The 15,053-nt window shown below is 34.6% G+C and overlaps 2 protein-coding genes across 4 annotated transcripts in view; one reads left to right on the forward strand and one right to left on the reverse strand.

Moving 5' to 3' along the window:
- LOC114331603 (unconventional myosin-IXAa) overlaps window positions 1–15,053 on the reverse strand; it is a 362,148-nt gene that overhangs the window by 316,716 nt on the left and 30,379 nt on the right. For all 3 annotated transcript variants that reach the window (XR_007698957.1, XM_028281218.2, XM_028281211.2), the window contains one exon: window positions 11,582–11,667. Coding sequence is in view for 2 of the 3 variants with exons in the window: in XM_028281218.2 (XP_028137019.1) it covers window positions 11,582–11,667 (86 nt within the window). In the remaining variant the exon portion in view is untranslated. The remainder of the gene's footprint in view (window positions 1–11,581; window positions 11,668–15,053) is intronic.
- Window positions 76–7,135, forward strand: LOC114331626 (brachyurin). The gene is made up of 3 exons (XM_028281244.2): window positions 76–200; window positions 3,818–3,963; window positions 6,471–7,135. The coding sequence occupies exons 1-3, from the start codon at window positions 153–155 to the stop codon at window positions 7,057–7,059; spliced, it is 783 nt and encodes a 260-aa protein (XP_028137045.2). The 5' UTR covers window positions 76–152; the 3' UTR covers window positions 7,060–7,135.

A 15,053-nucleotide genomic window follows, 5' to 3' on the forward strand; every position in this document is an offset into this window, starting at 1 on the left:
TAGGTAAAATATCGATGAACCTAAGCAGATAATTTTTTATGTTATCTATAAGGATTAAAAGATTAAAGTAAATATCTAAGATTATAAAATTGTAATATAAAATGTAGCCCAGGGGCAATCAAAAGTGCATTAAGTTTGTGTATTATTTAAAAATGAATGTATATGTTGTGTGTTTATGTTTTATTTCTTGTAGTTTGGGAGTAAGTATGCATTACTTTGTAAACATAATTTAAAAATTATAAACATAATTCTAACCGATATTTCTTTACTTTATAGAGAGATATCCGGTATGCATCTAAACATTCCGTATATGTATTTGGAACCTAGGAGTTTTCTATTGGTTCGTTGCAGCACGCGGTCATATTTTAACCAATAGGCGGCGAGGTTCCAAACGCATATACGGAATGTTATTCGGTGCCAAATTCATATACGGAATGTTAATATCCGTACACCGAAAAAGATAAGTTTTTATTAGAGTCTGTTAAAAGGAGATTAATTTTAAAATACTTTTTAGTGTATTATTAAATAAAAATAAAACAATTATAGTATTTGGAATGTTATTTGGTGCGAAATTCATATACGGTATGTTAAATATTCGTAGAACAAAAAGACGATTTTTATTAAAGCCAATTAAAATGAGACTGGTTTTTAATAGTATATTATGCAACGAGCATTTAATGATGGTCATTATGAAGCGAGTATAAGAAATACGAAACGAGCCGCCTAGCGGCGAGTTTCGTATAGAGTACGAGCTTCATAATGATAATTAAATGCAAGTTGTATACACGATTTTTTCTATGATCATTCACAAAAAAATATATTCAAATTTATTAATTTTGTAACGCAAACAAATTAAGTAGTTTGTCAGTCTGACAGTTTGTTTACATATTGAGAATTGTCAAAGAGTATGTATTTGATTCGCCATTGGATACTGCGCGTGTGCCACCTTTATCCTAATGAAAATCTGTATCATAATGAAGTTCATTATGATACAGGTGGTGGCATCATAATTGATATATTATAGTATGAAAATAGAAAAATTATTGTTAATGTATTATTAAAGATCCACGAGGAAAAAGGTTTTCCTGTAGTTGACTGTATACCATATAATACAAAAAAAAAACGAATAAAGTCCTTTATAAAAAGTCTATATTTAAAATCCCTAAAAAGGGCTACATCACAGAACTAGTTTTCGATTGGTTGACCAATCATCATCATCAGTGCTTTCCTAAAAAGAATATAACCTCATAAAATGATGCAAAGGTTTTAAAATTTTGACTACTTTTAAAAAAAGTTGTAGGTTATACTCACGTGACCTTACCATGCTAACCACCAAAATATAATATTACAAATTTTATTTACATATATTACATAATTACAAATATTTTGGTGGTTAGCATTAAAGATCACGTGAGTATAACGTACAACTTTTTTTAACCGTAGTCAAAATTTTAAAACCTTTGCACCATTTTATAAGGTTATATTCATTTTAGGAAAGCACTGATGATGATTGGTCAACCAATCGAAAACTAATTCTGTGATGTAGCCCTTTTTAGGGATTTTAAATATAGACCTTTTATAAAGGACTTTATTCGTTTTTTTGTATTATGTGGTATACAGCCAACTACAGGAAAACTTTTTCCTCATGGATCTTTAATAATACATTAACAATAATTTTTATATTCTCATACTATAATATATCAATTATGATGTCACTACCTGTATCATAATGAACTTCATTATGATAGAGATTTTCAATAAGATACAGATTTTCAACCAATAGAATCGCGATATGACATTCGCGATAAAGGTGGCACATGCGCAGTAACCAATGGCGAGTCAAATATATACGCTTTGACAGTTCTCAATATGCAAACAAACTGTCAGACTGACAAACTACTTAATTTGTTTGCGTTACAAAATTAATAAATTTGAATATATTTTTTTGTGAACGATCATAGAAAAAATTGTGTAGACAACTTGCATTTAATTATCATTATGAAGCTCGTACTCTATACGAAACTCGTCGCTAGGAGGTTCGTTTCGTATCCCTTATACTCGCTTCATAATGACCATCAATAAATGCTCGTTGCATAATATACTATTAAAAACCAGTCTCATTTTAACTGGCTTTAATAAAAATCGTTTTTTTGTTTTACGAATATTTAACATACCGTATATGAATTTCGCACCAAATAACATTCCAAATACTATAATTGTTTTATTTTTGTTTCATTAAACAGTAACAAGTATTTTAAAATCAATCTCCTCTTAACAGACTCTAAGAAAAACTTTTTTTTTCGGTGTACGAATATTTAACATTCCGTATATGAATTTGGCACCGAATAACATTCCGTATATGCGTTTGGAACCTCGCCGCCTATTGGTTAAAATACGACCGCGTGCTGCAACGAACCAATAGAAAACTCCTAGGTTCCAAATACATATACGGAATGTTTAGATGCATCCGGTATATATTGTAAACATTTATCGGTAGAACTACAAAAAGGTTAGATTAGGTGAGATTAGATTTTAATAATGTTTTTGCAAGTAAATTGAAAACATGGTATCAGTTCTTCATTTTAGTTCAACTTTATCTTGTTTTGAATACATTTTGATAAATCTCCAAAGAGGTTTATTTAGTGTTTTTCCTCTAAATGAACCACCAGCAGTCAGAAAATCAAAATTTGTCAGAATCTGACTGCTTTAGAATCTTTACTCTTCCCCAAGAAGGATGCACTCAACTTAAACAGTTCATGAACTCGCTGAACAGTTTGATGTCAGTCAGTCAACTATTTCAAGAGTTTTAACCCGTTTTGATGTTACTGGGAGTAACTCCAGAAGATCCGGTCAAGTTTGAAGAACTTTTGAGACTTCTTATAATGAGATAAATGTTTGTTACCACTACCTCTCTTCAAAACGAATTTTTGGACTGGGGCAATTTTAGAATAAGCCTAAATACGATAAGGAGAATACTTTCCAAAAATAAACTGTGTCCTGGAAGGTCACCCACTGGCCCAGTATTAACCACAGGTTATACAAGGCAAAGATTGCATTCTGCTCGGAACATGTTGTTTGGAATAATGAAGATTAAGAAAGAATCTTATTCACCAATGAATCCAGATATTACCTTTTTTTAGTGACAGGCGAAATACAGTATACAGAAGACCTGGGAAACGCTGAGCATAGTGTAACATTGTAGAGACTGTATAATATGGTGGCGGCTGAGAAATAGTGTGGATCAGTAATTTGGAAGCTTGTACGACGTTAGTTCGAATAGATACAGAGCGGCTTACAACACAAAACTACATTACAGCCATTTTAGAAGAACATATCTTGCCATTGGCACTATGTATTAGGAGACTTTCATGCTTGTGCATGATAATACCAAGTCACATATTGAAAAAGTTGTGCAGCGATATCGTCAGGAGGTTACACCATGCAGCAGAACATCTCGTTCTGCTGTAACTCCTGCAAGCTCCTGTAAGCTTGGTTTAACCGATGAATTTCTGTTTACAGTTTGTCTTTTGTTTCTTGGAGTGGCAAATATACGTAGGGAGAGATATAGGAAACATTTCTCCCCTCCCCTCCAACAAGGTCCAAAAATTAAAGAAAGAAATTGTTGAAACCTAAAAATATATTAGCTGTCATGAAACTTAAACCATAGATAGACAAATTCAAACCAAAATGCCCATTAGGTTTGGTTAGGAAAATTAAAAGTTACTATTATTTTGTTTTACAGAACACTAAGTACTGTATTACAGAAAATACAGAAAATACAATGAATTTAAATAATTTTGAATATTTTTCTTTGCAGAGAAAACTCACAATAACAGGTGGAGATGTAGCTGTGCCTCACGCTTACCCATACCAAGTTGGTATACGAATAAATGATGATCAATTCTGTGGAGGATCTCTTATTTCCGCAAATTTTGTTCTCACTGCAGCTCACTGCGTAAACCGGTATGATTGCATTTATTATTTTAAAAAGTTTAAATTTAGCCAGGTTTTAAAAGACTTGTATATGAATGAGAGATGTCTAGGACGTTTCCCGATAACTTTACCTTTTGCTTCATCTGTGTAACCTCTTCTTTAACTCCGAGTAGCAGATACACCAATTTAAGGTGTACAAATTTCTATATCTAAGAGATCCAGTGGTATGATATGATATAACACTTCAATCAAAGAGAAGTCCGAAAGGAGATATTAAGACTATACACGTAGAAATTAATTTTTGTTCTCTTTTTCTCTCTCAATCGTCCTGAAAATTTTCTCCAAAAGAATCGAAAGATGGTGATGATGATGAGAAATGATGATGATGATGAGAAATGAAAGAAAATATGAATTCATGGAATTCAAGTATACATAGTCATGTGCAGAGAATGTTAGAGGATAATTTTCCTAAACAAATTCTAGATTGAAACTTTAGAGGACATACTTAAGAAATGGCCACGAAAAGCTGCACCACCAGTAAATATGGCTTCTTCTTAATATTCGGACATAATTCAGCACCAAAGGCGAATATACTCAGCTCTTAACTCTATCTCGATCGCCAAATATGGGTGTTATATTTTCTCGGTCCACAATGCCACCTGTAAACAAAAGTTATAGTAATGGCCCAAGAACACTACCTTGTGGAACATCTGCGGTTATTTGTTTGAGCTCTTAGTACTCATTTTCCATTTTAACTCTAAACGTTTGCTGGTATAGGTATGAGTGCAATGTTTTAAAAAATTGAAGAGAAATGATTATCTTTATCTTCATTAGCAGGTTTTGGTGTCATACCTTGCCAAACATTTCTTCCAGTGATTCCTCTATTTCTCTCCGATTTGAAACACTGCGTTTATTTGTTTGAGGTCTTAGTACTCATTTTTCATTTTAACTCTAAACGTTTGCTGGTATAGGTATGAGTGCAATGTTTTAAAAAATTGGAGGGAAATGATTATCTTTATCTTCATTAGCAGATCTTGGTGTCATACCTTGCCAAACATTTCTTCCAGTGATTCCTCTATTTCTCTCCGTTTTGAACCACTGCGTTTATTTATTTGAGGTCTTAGTACTCATTTTTCATTTTAACTCTAAACGTTTGCTGGTATAGGTATGAGTGCAATGTTTTAAAAAATTGGAGAGAAATGATTATCTCTATCTTCATTAGCAGGTTTTGGTGTCATACAGTGCCAAACATTTCTTCCAGTGATTCCTCTATTTCTCTCCGTTTTGAACCACTGCGTTTATTTGTTTGAACTCTTAGTACTAATTTTCCATTTTAACTCTAAACGTTTGCTGGTATAGGTATGAGTGCAATGTTTTAAAAAATTGGAGGGAAATGATTATCTTTATCTTCATTAGCAGGTCTTGGTGTCATACCTTGCCAAACATTTCTTCCAGTGATTCCTCTATTTCTCTCCGTTTTGAACCACTGAGTTTATTTATTTGAACTCTTAGTACTAATTTTCCATTTTAACTCTAAACGTTTGCTGGTATAGGTATGAGTGCAATGTTTTAAAAAATTGGAGGGAAATGATTATCTTTATCTTCATTAGCAGGTCTTGGTGCCGTACCTTGCCAAACATTTCTTCCAGTGATTCCTCTGATTCAGTTATTATTCCATGGTTAAAATTTTTATCGTAGATTATGGTTCAAAATGAGATTGACCTGTATGGCATTTGTTTACTATTAGTAGGTACTACATGGTTCATGACCGATGATGTTAGATGCCATTTGATGATCCCTTTACAAAAAAGTACGACGATAATATAATTTTATCGTCTAGAGTACGCCAATGAATTAAGTAAAACACGTTTTTGTACTGTTTCGAACGATATAAAAATCGGATCGAAAAGCCTAGTTGATTTATTCTTGGAGCGTTGATCGAAGAATAATAGACAACAGCGAGATACAAGAGGTGAGTTTATGTAGGTAGTATTTACAGATTATTTTCCGCTGTCGTTTTGGCGTGCTGAGCGAATCCGACAGTTTTCTTCTTACCTATCCTTTTACCTATCCTTATATGAGCGGTGATCATATATCCTTTATATGTCTTTCCAATCCGGCGAGGTGAGCGGGATCTCCTTTCTCCCCTTTCCTTATACATTCATGTCGTATAAATAAAAGAAATTCCTATTTCGCGCGATCGTCAGAATCATTCATTCATGTACAAAAATATCGTCACATCGGCCCGAACAATAAGCTCGATGCGTAGAAATTATAAATATATTTTATTAACGAACTTAATGAGTAATTAAGGCTAATTATCGTGTCTTCTGTCTATTTTGATTTCGAATAAAAATGTTTTAAAAAGCGAACTCTTTTTCTTCGACTGGTACCTGGAGCAACGAAACGCAACGACCTCGTTACAAAAGATAAGAATTGAATCCAGCGCATATTTTTCTTTTAGTTTCTTTTTCGTTGTATTTTCCCTTTGTCTTCAGTCGTGGTGCAACACTTGAGAGATATAAATTTTGTTTCAGAAAAGATCTGTCGCTGGATATCATCTTAGGAGCACATAACATATCCGATACAGAAACAACCCAAATTCACAGAACAAGCGCCAACATAACAATTCATGAAGAGTTTGATGACATAAGCTTCCAAAACGACATTGCTCTGATAGAACTGGACGAGCCTGCTCCGATAACTTCTGCCATTCAAACAATTCCTTTGCTTCCCCAGACGCAAGCTGATGATCCTTTCACAAACGAATACGTAACTGTTACAGGATGGGGTTTGATTAAAGATGTGTTCAATCCCACTATTAAAGATATATCAAAGGTACTAATGGTTGTAAATGTTACAGTTATGCTGTTGGATGATTGCAAAAAATATTATGATGGCGATTACTTTAGTAGTATAGTCTATATTACTAATAATAACATTTGTACTAATGGAAACGATCAAAAAGGGACTTGCAGTGGGGATTCTGGTGGACCTCTGGTCTGGGATAATGTTCAAATTGGTATAGTGTCTGCTGGAACAGGCTTGTGTCAGATTGGTGCTCCATCAGTGTTTACTCACGTTGGCAAATATTTGGACTGGATTAAAAAATATGTTGATGTATAAACAAATAAATAAATTATTTAAGCATGTTCAGTTTAGATTGTATAACTCATACATAAGTAAAAAACTTCGATTTGTATATTGGTATAAAATATTTATTAAAAAACTTCTTAAGATGTCATCCAAATGGATTGCAAAACGTTTTCGATATAAATTAGATCATCTTCAGTGCATTCTGCTAAGTAGATGAAACTAGCACACTATTAAAAGTGGTATCCTCAAAATATATGGTTTACATAGTATGATTGTATAAAATATTAGTCTAAGAGCTAGAGCCGAAAAATCATCGTCATAAGTAATATGGAGTTTAGCATGTGAAATGTGTCTATTGTATATTGATAATTATGACCCCTTTCAGGCTGACACCTCAGTGGATACAGGAAGTAGCAATAAGGGATGAAAGGGGAAAATTAATGTAGTCTTTAAAGGTTTTCACCTCCTATTTTGTTAAACCTCCATCGATTTGGATGAAAATTGGTGACTAGTTAGAGCATACCTCAGGAAATAAAAATGATTTAGTGCCAACTTGCACTTTTACCCTGGGGGTGGATACCACCCCTTCTCGGGGGTGAAAACTATTTTATTAAAAATAACCCCACAAATCGATAGAGGGACAAATTATAAGTAAAATTTATTATATCATGTTATTAAAGACCAAAGATTTGTCTGTTTAAGAGCACATGCGTGAAGTTACGGATGATAAAAAGAACATATTAATTAATTGTATGTTACTAAAATATTATTTTTATATTATTTCGATATTATAAATTTAGCAAAAGTGTAGGTATTCGAATATGTCAAATGTACCCATTATTCCTCACCCCCAGACTCTGGACATATTCAGTTTATATTGATAGAAAAAAATTTAATTTTGTTTCTTGAGGTATGCTCTAACTAGTCACCAATTTTTATGCAAATCGATGGAGGTTTAACAAAATCGGAGATGAAAACATTTAATGACTGCACTAACTTTCCCCTTTCATCCCTTATTGCTACTTCCTGTATCCACTGAGGTGTCAGCCTGAAAGGGGTCATAATTGTCAATGTACAATGGACACATTTCACAGGAAAAACTCCATATTACTTATAACGATGATTTTTCGGCTGTAGCTCTCCGTCTATATGGCGACTCCAAGTCGATGTTAATGAATTATATTATGATATGAATACACAAAAAGCAACATGGTTCCATGCTCGAACGAGGGAACCATGTTGCCCTAGTCTAGTTAAACAATGATAATACTCTATTTTTATTTTAATTTTATTACTTATGTTGTAAGATGTATTTCAAAATAAGCCTTGAAATTAAAGTAAATTACTAAGTAGGTATAAGTATTAACATTTTGTACATATGTCTTAAAGACATGTGTTGTTATTATGTTTTCACTTAATGTTTTCAAGAACTGAACGAATCAACTATGTGAGCACATGAGAGGCATAAAATAAAGTAAACGTTAAGGTACCTTTTTACATCTTTTTAATTCATCCATAAACAGCTATTCCGTCGGCAAAATGAGGGTACTTTAATTATAAGGCACAGCACAAAGATATTTCCAAGCAACTTCAAACCTCTTTGTACTTACATGAAAGAGGATAAATGAAAAATGATAGTGAACTGTCATAGAAAAAAGTTAGTCAGAACGTTTTATAATTGTAAGGGCTGTTTCACATTATAAGAATTTTGAACGTGCGAGGATTTTTTCGTGCGGTAGTTTTGACGCACCTATCCATTTCACACAATAAGAATTGAGTCGCACGAAGATATTTTGCTGTGTTGTTTTGTATATTATTTTTATTTAGGATGAGGTAGGTACATGATACGATGTCTGATATGTATCATTACAAATGGGTATTTTTTGTCCATACTTTTGTCCTAATGTACTGTAATGCGTATTTAATTCATTTGCAATTTCTATTTTGTCAGTTATTATTTCTTATGTTTTTAATTAAAATTATTAATTTGTTTTTATAATCGTTGTTCTACTAAGTTATTTGTGGGATCTTGGATTAGCTCATCTAATTAGCTCAAACAATCTATGTAAAAACTATTCTAAATGGGAAATAAGCCACAATGTAACTAAAAAATGATTTTATTAACGTTTCGATATCCGATTTGGACGTCGAAACGTTAATAAAATCATTTTTTTAGTTAAATTGTGGCTTATTGCCCATTTAGAATTCTTCTTCTTGTAGTTCCTTCTCCTATCGGAGGTTGGCTATCATCACAGCTATCCGTACCTTATTGGCGGCTGCTCTGAAAAGATCTACTGAGTTGCAACTATACTACTCTCTTAAGTTTCTCAGCCAGGAAATTCTTCTTCTACCTATAGATCTTTTACCATTTATTTTACCTTGCATTATGAGCCTTAATATCTCATATTTCGCACCTCTGGTAATGTGGCCTAAATATTATAGCTCTTTTGTTTTGATGTTCTTTATCACCTCGCACTCCTTTTGCAGCCTTCTTAACACTTCTGCATTTGTAACTCGTTGGATCCATGGTATTTTCAAAATCCTTCTATAGCACCACATCTCAAAGGCTTCCAACTTCTTTATATTTTCTACTTTTAGTGTCCAGCTTTCCACTCCATATAACAAAGTCGAGGACACGTAGCATCTTAAGGTTCTTATCCTCAGCTCCAGAGGAAGGTCTCGATTAACAAACATCTTTTTCATTTTTTTAAATGCTTGTCTTGCAATTTCAATGCGTGTCCTGATTTCTCTACCCTGGTCATTGTTTTCATTTACCCAGGTTCCCAGATGTTTCTAGTTATTCACTCTTTCTACTGGTTTTCCCTCGATATCCAACCTTCCTACTGTATGTTGCTTAGAAATAATCATGAACTTGGTTTTCTCAACGTTTATTTGTAGTCCATAGTCCATACTGACTTTATGTAATCTATTTACTAATAGTTGCAGTGCATCTAGACTGCGAATCTTATGTTGTTCAAGATTTTCCGTTTATTGATATACCCTGTTCTTCCTCTGATATTGCTTCCTTAAAAATAGCTTCGCTGTACAGATTGAATAACAATGGAGACAATACGCAACCCTGTCTAACACCTCTCTTGATTTTTATGGCCTCTGTTTCGACATTTTCGATTTTCCATTTAGAATAGTTTATTACAAAAATGCCACAAGAAAATAACTTCAGAACAACATTACAATCTATGTTTTTCATGTACATAATTTAAAAGACCCTCTGTCATCTACTCGTTTTTAAATGTTGTTCCACTCGTGTTAAATGTTGTTTTTAGACAATTTCACACAAGACGTGACCAGTCTTCACCGAGTCGTTTACTCTATAAAACTAAATATAATTTCGTAGAAATACAAGGTATAGTTATATTATATGGAGCGACATCAAATTATAGCGTTGTGGTTACTTTATCGTCGAAGAAAGAGAGATAAGAGGAACCGAATTCATTGGGTCCATCCTATTAACGCAAAAAGATACGATTTATATATTTTTATATTCACACATATTGATGGAACACCCTCTATACTTAACGTTAATTGCAACTATGTAAAATAAAGTTTATTATAATATACTTAGCAGTTTTAATTATTGTTGTTATCAGTAACATATAAATACTTTTGCTCTACTTACCTCATGTGTTTTTTTCTTTATCACCTAATTCGGCATACACCATTCCAAGCATTTCTCGTCAAGTGTCTATCTTTATATATTTCGATTGTTTTGTCCCAAAGAACAGGTCTCGCCTCAATTAATGTTATTAATATTTCACTATCAATCTGAGACATCATAATATAAAATATATGCACCTATTTCAAACAGCCACAAAGTGTAAATGAAAATAATGTACCAAACAACCAAGGAAACTACCTTCGTGCGACTGAACGACAGTATCATGTGAAAAGATGCATTAAGTCTCCTATATTAATGGGTGCGTAAAGACTGCACGGTTGCCGTCTGTTGTTGTAGCAAGGGACGGCATAAACACGGCGACTTCACCTAACGTTCCAACCACCGTCTACTGAGAAAGGCTCCATATGATTACATGAGCCACCATTGGAATGTCGTCGTGCGTTCTAACCCTCGCACGTTTAAATTCTTATAATGTGAAACAGCGCTAACTCTACGGGCCAGACCCCATTAGTGCGTTGCTCTGCAATACGTTGCGACGTCGCAACGTAACAACGCATTGGGACGAGGCCCCATTAGTGCCTTGCGCTGCGTTGCATTGCCGCAGCGTCGTTTTCATATAATTTTTAACGTGTTATTTTGTTGCTATTATTACGCCACCGCCGAAATAAACGTAGAAACTATAGAAGATTCTGGATATTTCCTTATTTATTTTTTAGATAAAAAAGAAATTGTGAAAAACTCATATGAAAACGAAACTGCGACAACGCAACGCATGGGCCCTCACGTTTGAACTTTGTATCATACAGAAATAATCTGCAGAATACTATAGAAGAAATACTTATCGAATCATATTAAATACAATTGTAATAATTAACAAATCGGAACATAATAAGAGTAGGTATAGCAAAAACTTACCCCTGCATTTAGAGCTAGCTTGTTTATTACGTGAGGCAGTTAGAGCGCGGGTTAATCTCTTCTGCAAAGCCTGCTTTTCTTTATATCTGCAACAGATTTAAAAATTTGAATGCAGTGAAACAAGACCATAGGCAACAGCCAAAGTGGCCGTTGCTCCCAAAAACATTTGTCTGATGCTAATGTATTAAAGAATTATGGAAAATGAACTCTTATCACATATTATCTGTATCTTTTAGGACAAAACTATGTGTGTTTGATATACAGTGTGTCAATTTGAAAAGGTCCCTGTATAATTTGGTTCCTATAAATAATCTAAAAATATGCAAGAACGCGTCAAATTTATTTGTGAGTGCGACATTTTGTAGACCAGTTTTCAATTAAATTACATCAACCGTCTAGCTGGGGCGGACACAACCCTGAAAATCTCTAATGCAAAGGGAGGTTGAGTAAGGCCGATGCCACATTATGCGTTTTGACCGGATGCAGTGAAAACGCATCCGTTTCCAACGCATCCGGACCGACCTGTCACACTATGCGTTTAGTCTGGTGCAATTTGTAAGCGCGTACCGATGACTCAAAACGCATCCGTTTCCAACGCAACCGGACCGATCTGTCACACTATGCGTTTTCACCGGATGCGGCGGAAACGCATCCGGTCAAAACGCATAATGTGGCATCGGCCTAATACCTTATTTTAAAGGTCGTTAAGCGCTGGTTTCCTCGAAAGCGGTGCCGACAACCTCCGATCGTAACACTGCGATGAATGACATCATAAAAAACTGTACCATGCAAAATAGTAGCGTTGGTTTCCAAGGATGCGTTGGAGGCCACCGCTTGCTGAGCTTGCACATTCCATTGTCCCAGTGAAGAACCTTGAAGTTTTCACTGTAATCTGACGTAATTCATCGCAGTGCTACGATCGCTGTTTGTCGGTGCCGGTTTCGAGGAATCCCAGGCTTTTGACTACCTCTTCAAAAAACCCCACATACATTATATTCCTTTCCAGTACTTTTGGAAAATCTTGGACTCAATACTCCAAAAGTTTTTTGGAGTTCTGAACTCAATACTTACTTAATATATTTACGGTTTTACTTGATTTTTCCAAAAATACTCCAAAAAATGCTTAAAATACTCCAATTCCAAAAAAAAATTGGAGTTCTAAACTCGATACCTAATATCTTTACGGCTTCAATTGATTTTTCCAAAAGTACCAAAAAGAAATATAATGTATGTAGTATTTTTGAAAAAGTGGTTGAACGATCTTTAAAATGAGGTATCACTCAACCCCCCTTTAAATTAAAGATTTTGGGGGTTGTGTCCGCCCCCGCTAGAGGGTTGATGTAATTTAGTTGAAAGTTGGACTACAAAATGTCCCTCCTCCTCCTAAGTTCCTTCTCTATTGAGGTTAACGATCAATATGGCAAATTTCTCTCTGTTCTGGGCTTGATGGATTAAGTCATTCCCTGTTGTGTGGGTCCAATCTCTGATGTTTCGGAGCCAGGATTTCTTCTTTCTTCCTATACCCCTTTTACCTTCGATTTTGCCTTCTAATATTACCTGAAGCTGCTCAAATTCCCTATGGCGCATTATGTGTCCTAAATATGACGTCTTTCTAATTTTGATCGTATTGACCAGATGACGACGTGTGTTCGTTATTTCCAGTATTTCTTCATTTGTAGTTTTGATGGTCCAGCTTATTCTTAGCATTCGGCAGTACATCCACATTTCGAATGAATTCAATTTGTTGACGTCATACTGTTTTAATGTCCAGGTCTCACAGCCATATAGTAATAGAGATCACACATAACACTTTAGTGTTCTCAATCTTATTGTGCCTGATAGTTTGGGGTTACAGAGCATTTTACGCATGTTCATGAAGCCAGATCTTGCTATTTCAATGTGTCTTCTAATTTCTTTTGCGTGGTCTAGCTGACTGTTTAGCTCTCTGCCCAGGTATATGAAGCTCTTGGAACTCTGAAGGGTGATACCATTGATTTGTATGTTGGGTATAATTTGTTCATGGGGGTTCTTGTGGAATACCATGATTTTGGTTTTGGAAAGATTAATATCCAAGCCCAGTCTGTGACTTTCTTCTGATAGTATGTTCATCAATATTTTTAGTTGGTCTTCTATTTCCGCTAATACTACGGTGTCATAGGCATATTTTACATTGTTAATGATAATTCCATTGACTCTGGCACCTTCAGGGCGATCTTCAAGAGAAGCTCTAATGATATGTTCGGTATAGACGTTAAATAGTAGAGGAGACAGAATGCACCCTTGACGCACTCCTCGTTCTATGTTCACATAATTGGTATTTCCGTTGTCTGTTCGAACACATCCTGTGTGGTTCCAGTATGTATTGCTTATTATAGCTATGTCGTGTCCGTCCAGCCCTACTTCTTTTAGCACCTCAATCAATGTTTCGTGTCTAATGCGGTCGAAGGCCTTTCTATAATCGACGAAGCACACATACAGCTATTTTTGAACCTCGAGATACCTTTCTGCCATTAGTGTCAATCCCATAATTGCTTCTCTGGTGCCTGTACCTTTTCTAAAACCGTATTGAGAACGACTCAGGTATTCTTCACACTTATTGTGAATGCGGTTATAAATTATTCGCATAAAAATCTTAGCGGCATGACTCATTAGGGATACAGTTCGATGGTCTTCACATTTCCTTGCTTTTTGTTTTTTAGGAAGAGCTACATATGTGGATGTTAGCCAGTCATGTGGTAGAGTGCCATGTTCATATATAATGTTAAAGAGGTAGGTTAATTTCCTGACAGCATCGTCACTTAGGTGTTTAAAATGTTCGGCTGTTGTTAGATCTTCGCCGGGTGCCTTGTTGTTCTTTGCGTCTTTTATTGCCCGCATAACTTCTTCGGTTAGAATATTTAGTTTTCCATCTGTATCTATTTGTGGGGGCTCTTCTGTTCTCTGATCACCAAACAAATCTTTAAGATGTTGTTTCCATACTTCTTTCTGTTTTTCAGGGTCTAATTCCATTTGGTTTTTCTTGTTTGTTACAATAGATAAATGTTTGGGTTTCCATATTCCAGCGACTTCTTTAACCTTTTTGTGTAATTCTCTATCTTTATGCTTGCTTTGCAGATCTTCTACCTCTTTACATTTTTCTTTCATCCACTCTTCCTTAGCTACATTATCTTTCTTTCAAAATGTCCCCCTCAAAGATAAATTTGATGTGTTTTTGCATATTTTTAGATTTTCTATAGCGACCAAATATATTAGGGTGGGACCCTCTATTTTTGAGTGAGTTCTGAACTCAACTGAACTGGATATTTAACATCTTTACAGTTTTACTTGATTTTTCCAAAAAATACTCCAAAAATAGTCAAAATACTTCAATACTCCAAACAAAATTTTGGAGTTCTGAACTCGATACATAATATATGTATGGTTTCACTTGATTTTTCCAAAAGTACCTATTGAAAAGAATAAATTAATATAA

The sequence above is a fragment of the Diabrotica virgifera genome, chromosome 6, assembly GCF_917563875.1.
Source record: "Diabrotica virgifera virgifera chromosome 6, PGI_DIABVI_V3a".
NCBI classification, from domain to species: domain Eukaryota; kingdom Metazoa; phylum Arthropoda; class Insecta; order Coleoptera; family Chrysomelidae; genus Diabrotica; species Diabrotica virgifera.

Excerpts from the sequence above, each read along its gene's own strand:
- LOC114331626 (XM_028281244.2), top strand. The coding sequence starts at position 153 with ATGAATGTATATGTTGTGTGTTTATGTTTTATTTCTTGTAGTTTGGGA. Across the intron at positions 201-3,817 it reads TTATTTCTTGTAGTTTGGGA|AGAAAACTCACAATAACAGG; the intron begins GTAAGTATGCAT and ends TTTTCTTTGCAG. Across the intron at positions 3,964-6,470 it reads GCAGCTCACTGCGTAAACCG|AAAAGATCTGTCGCTGGATA; the intron begins GTATGATTGCAT and ends ATTTTGTTTCAG.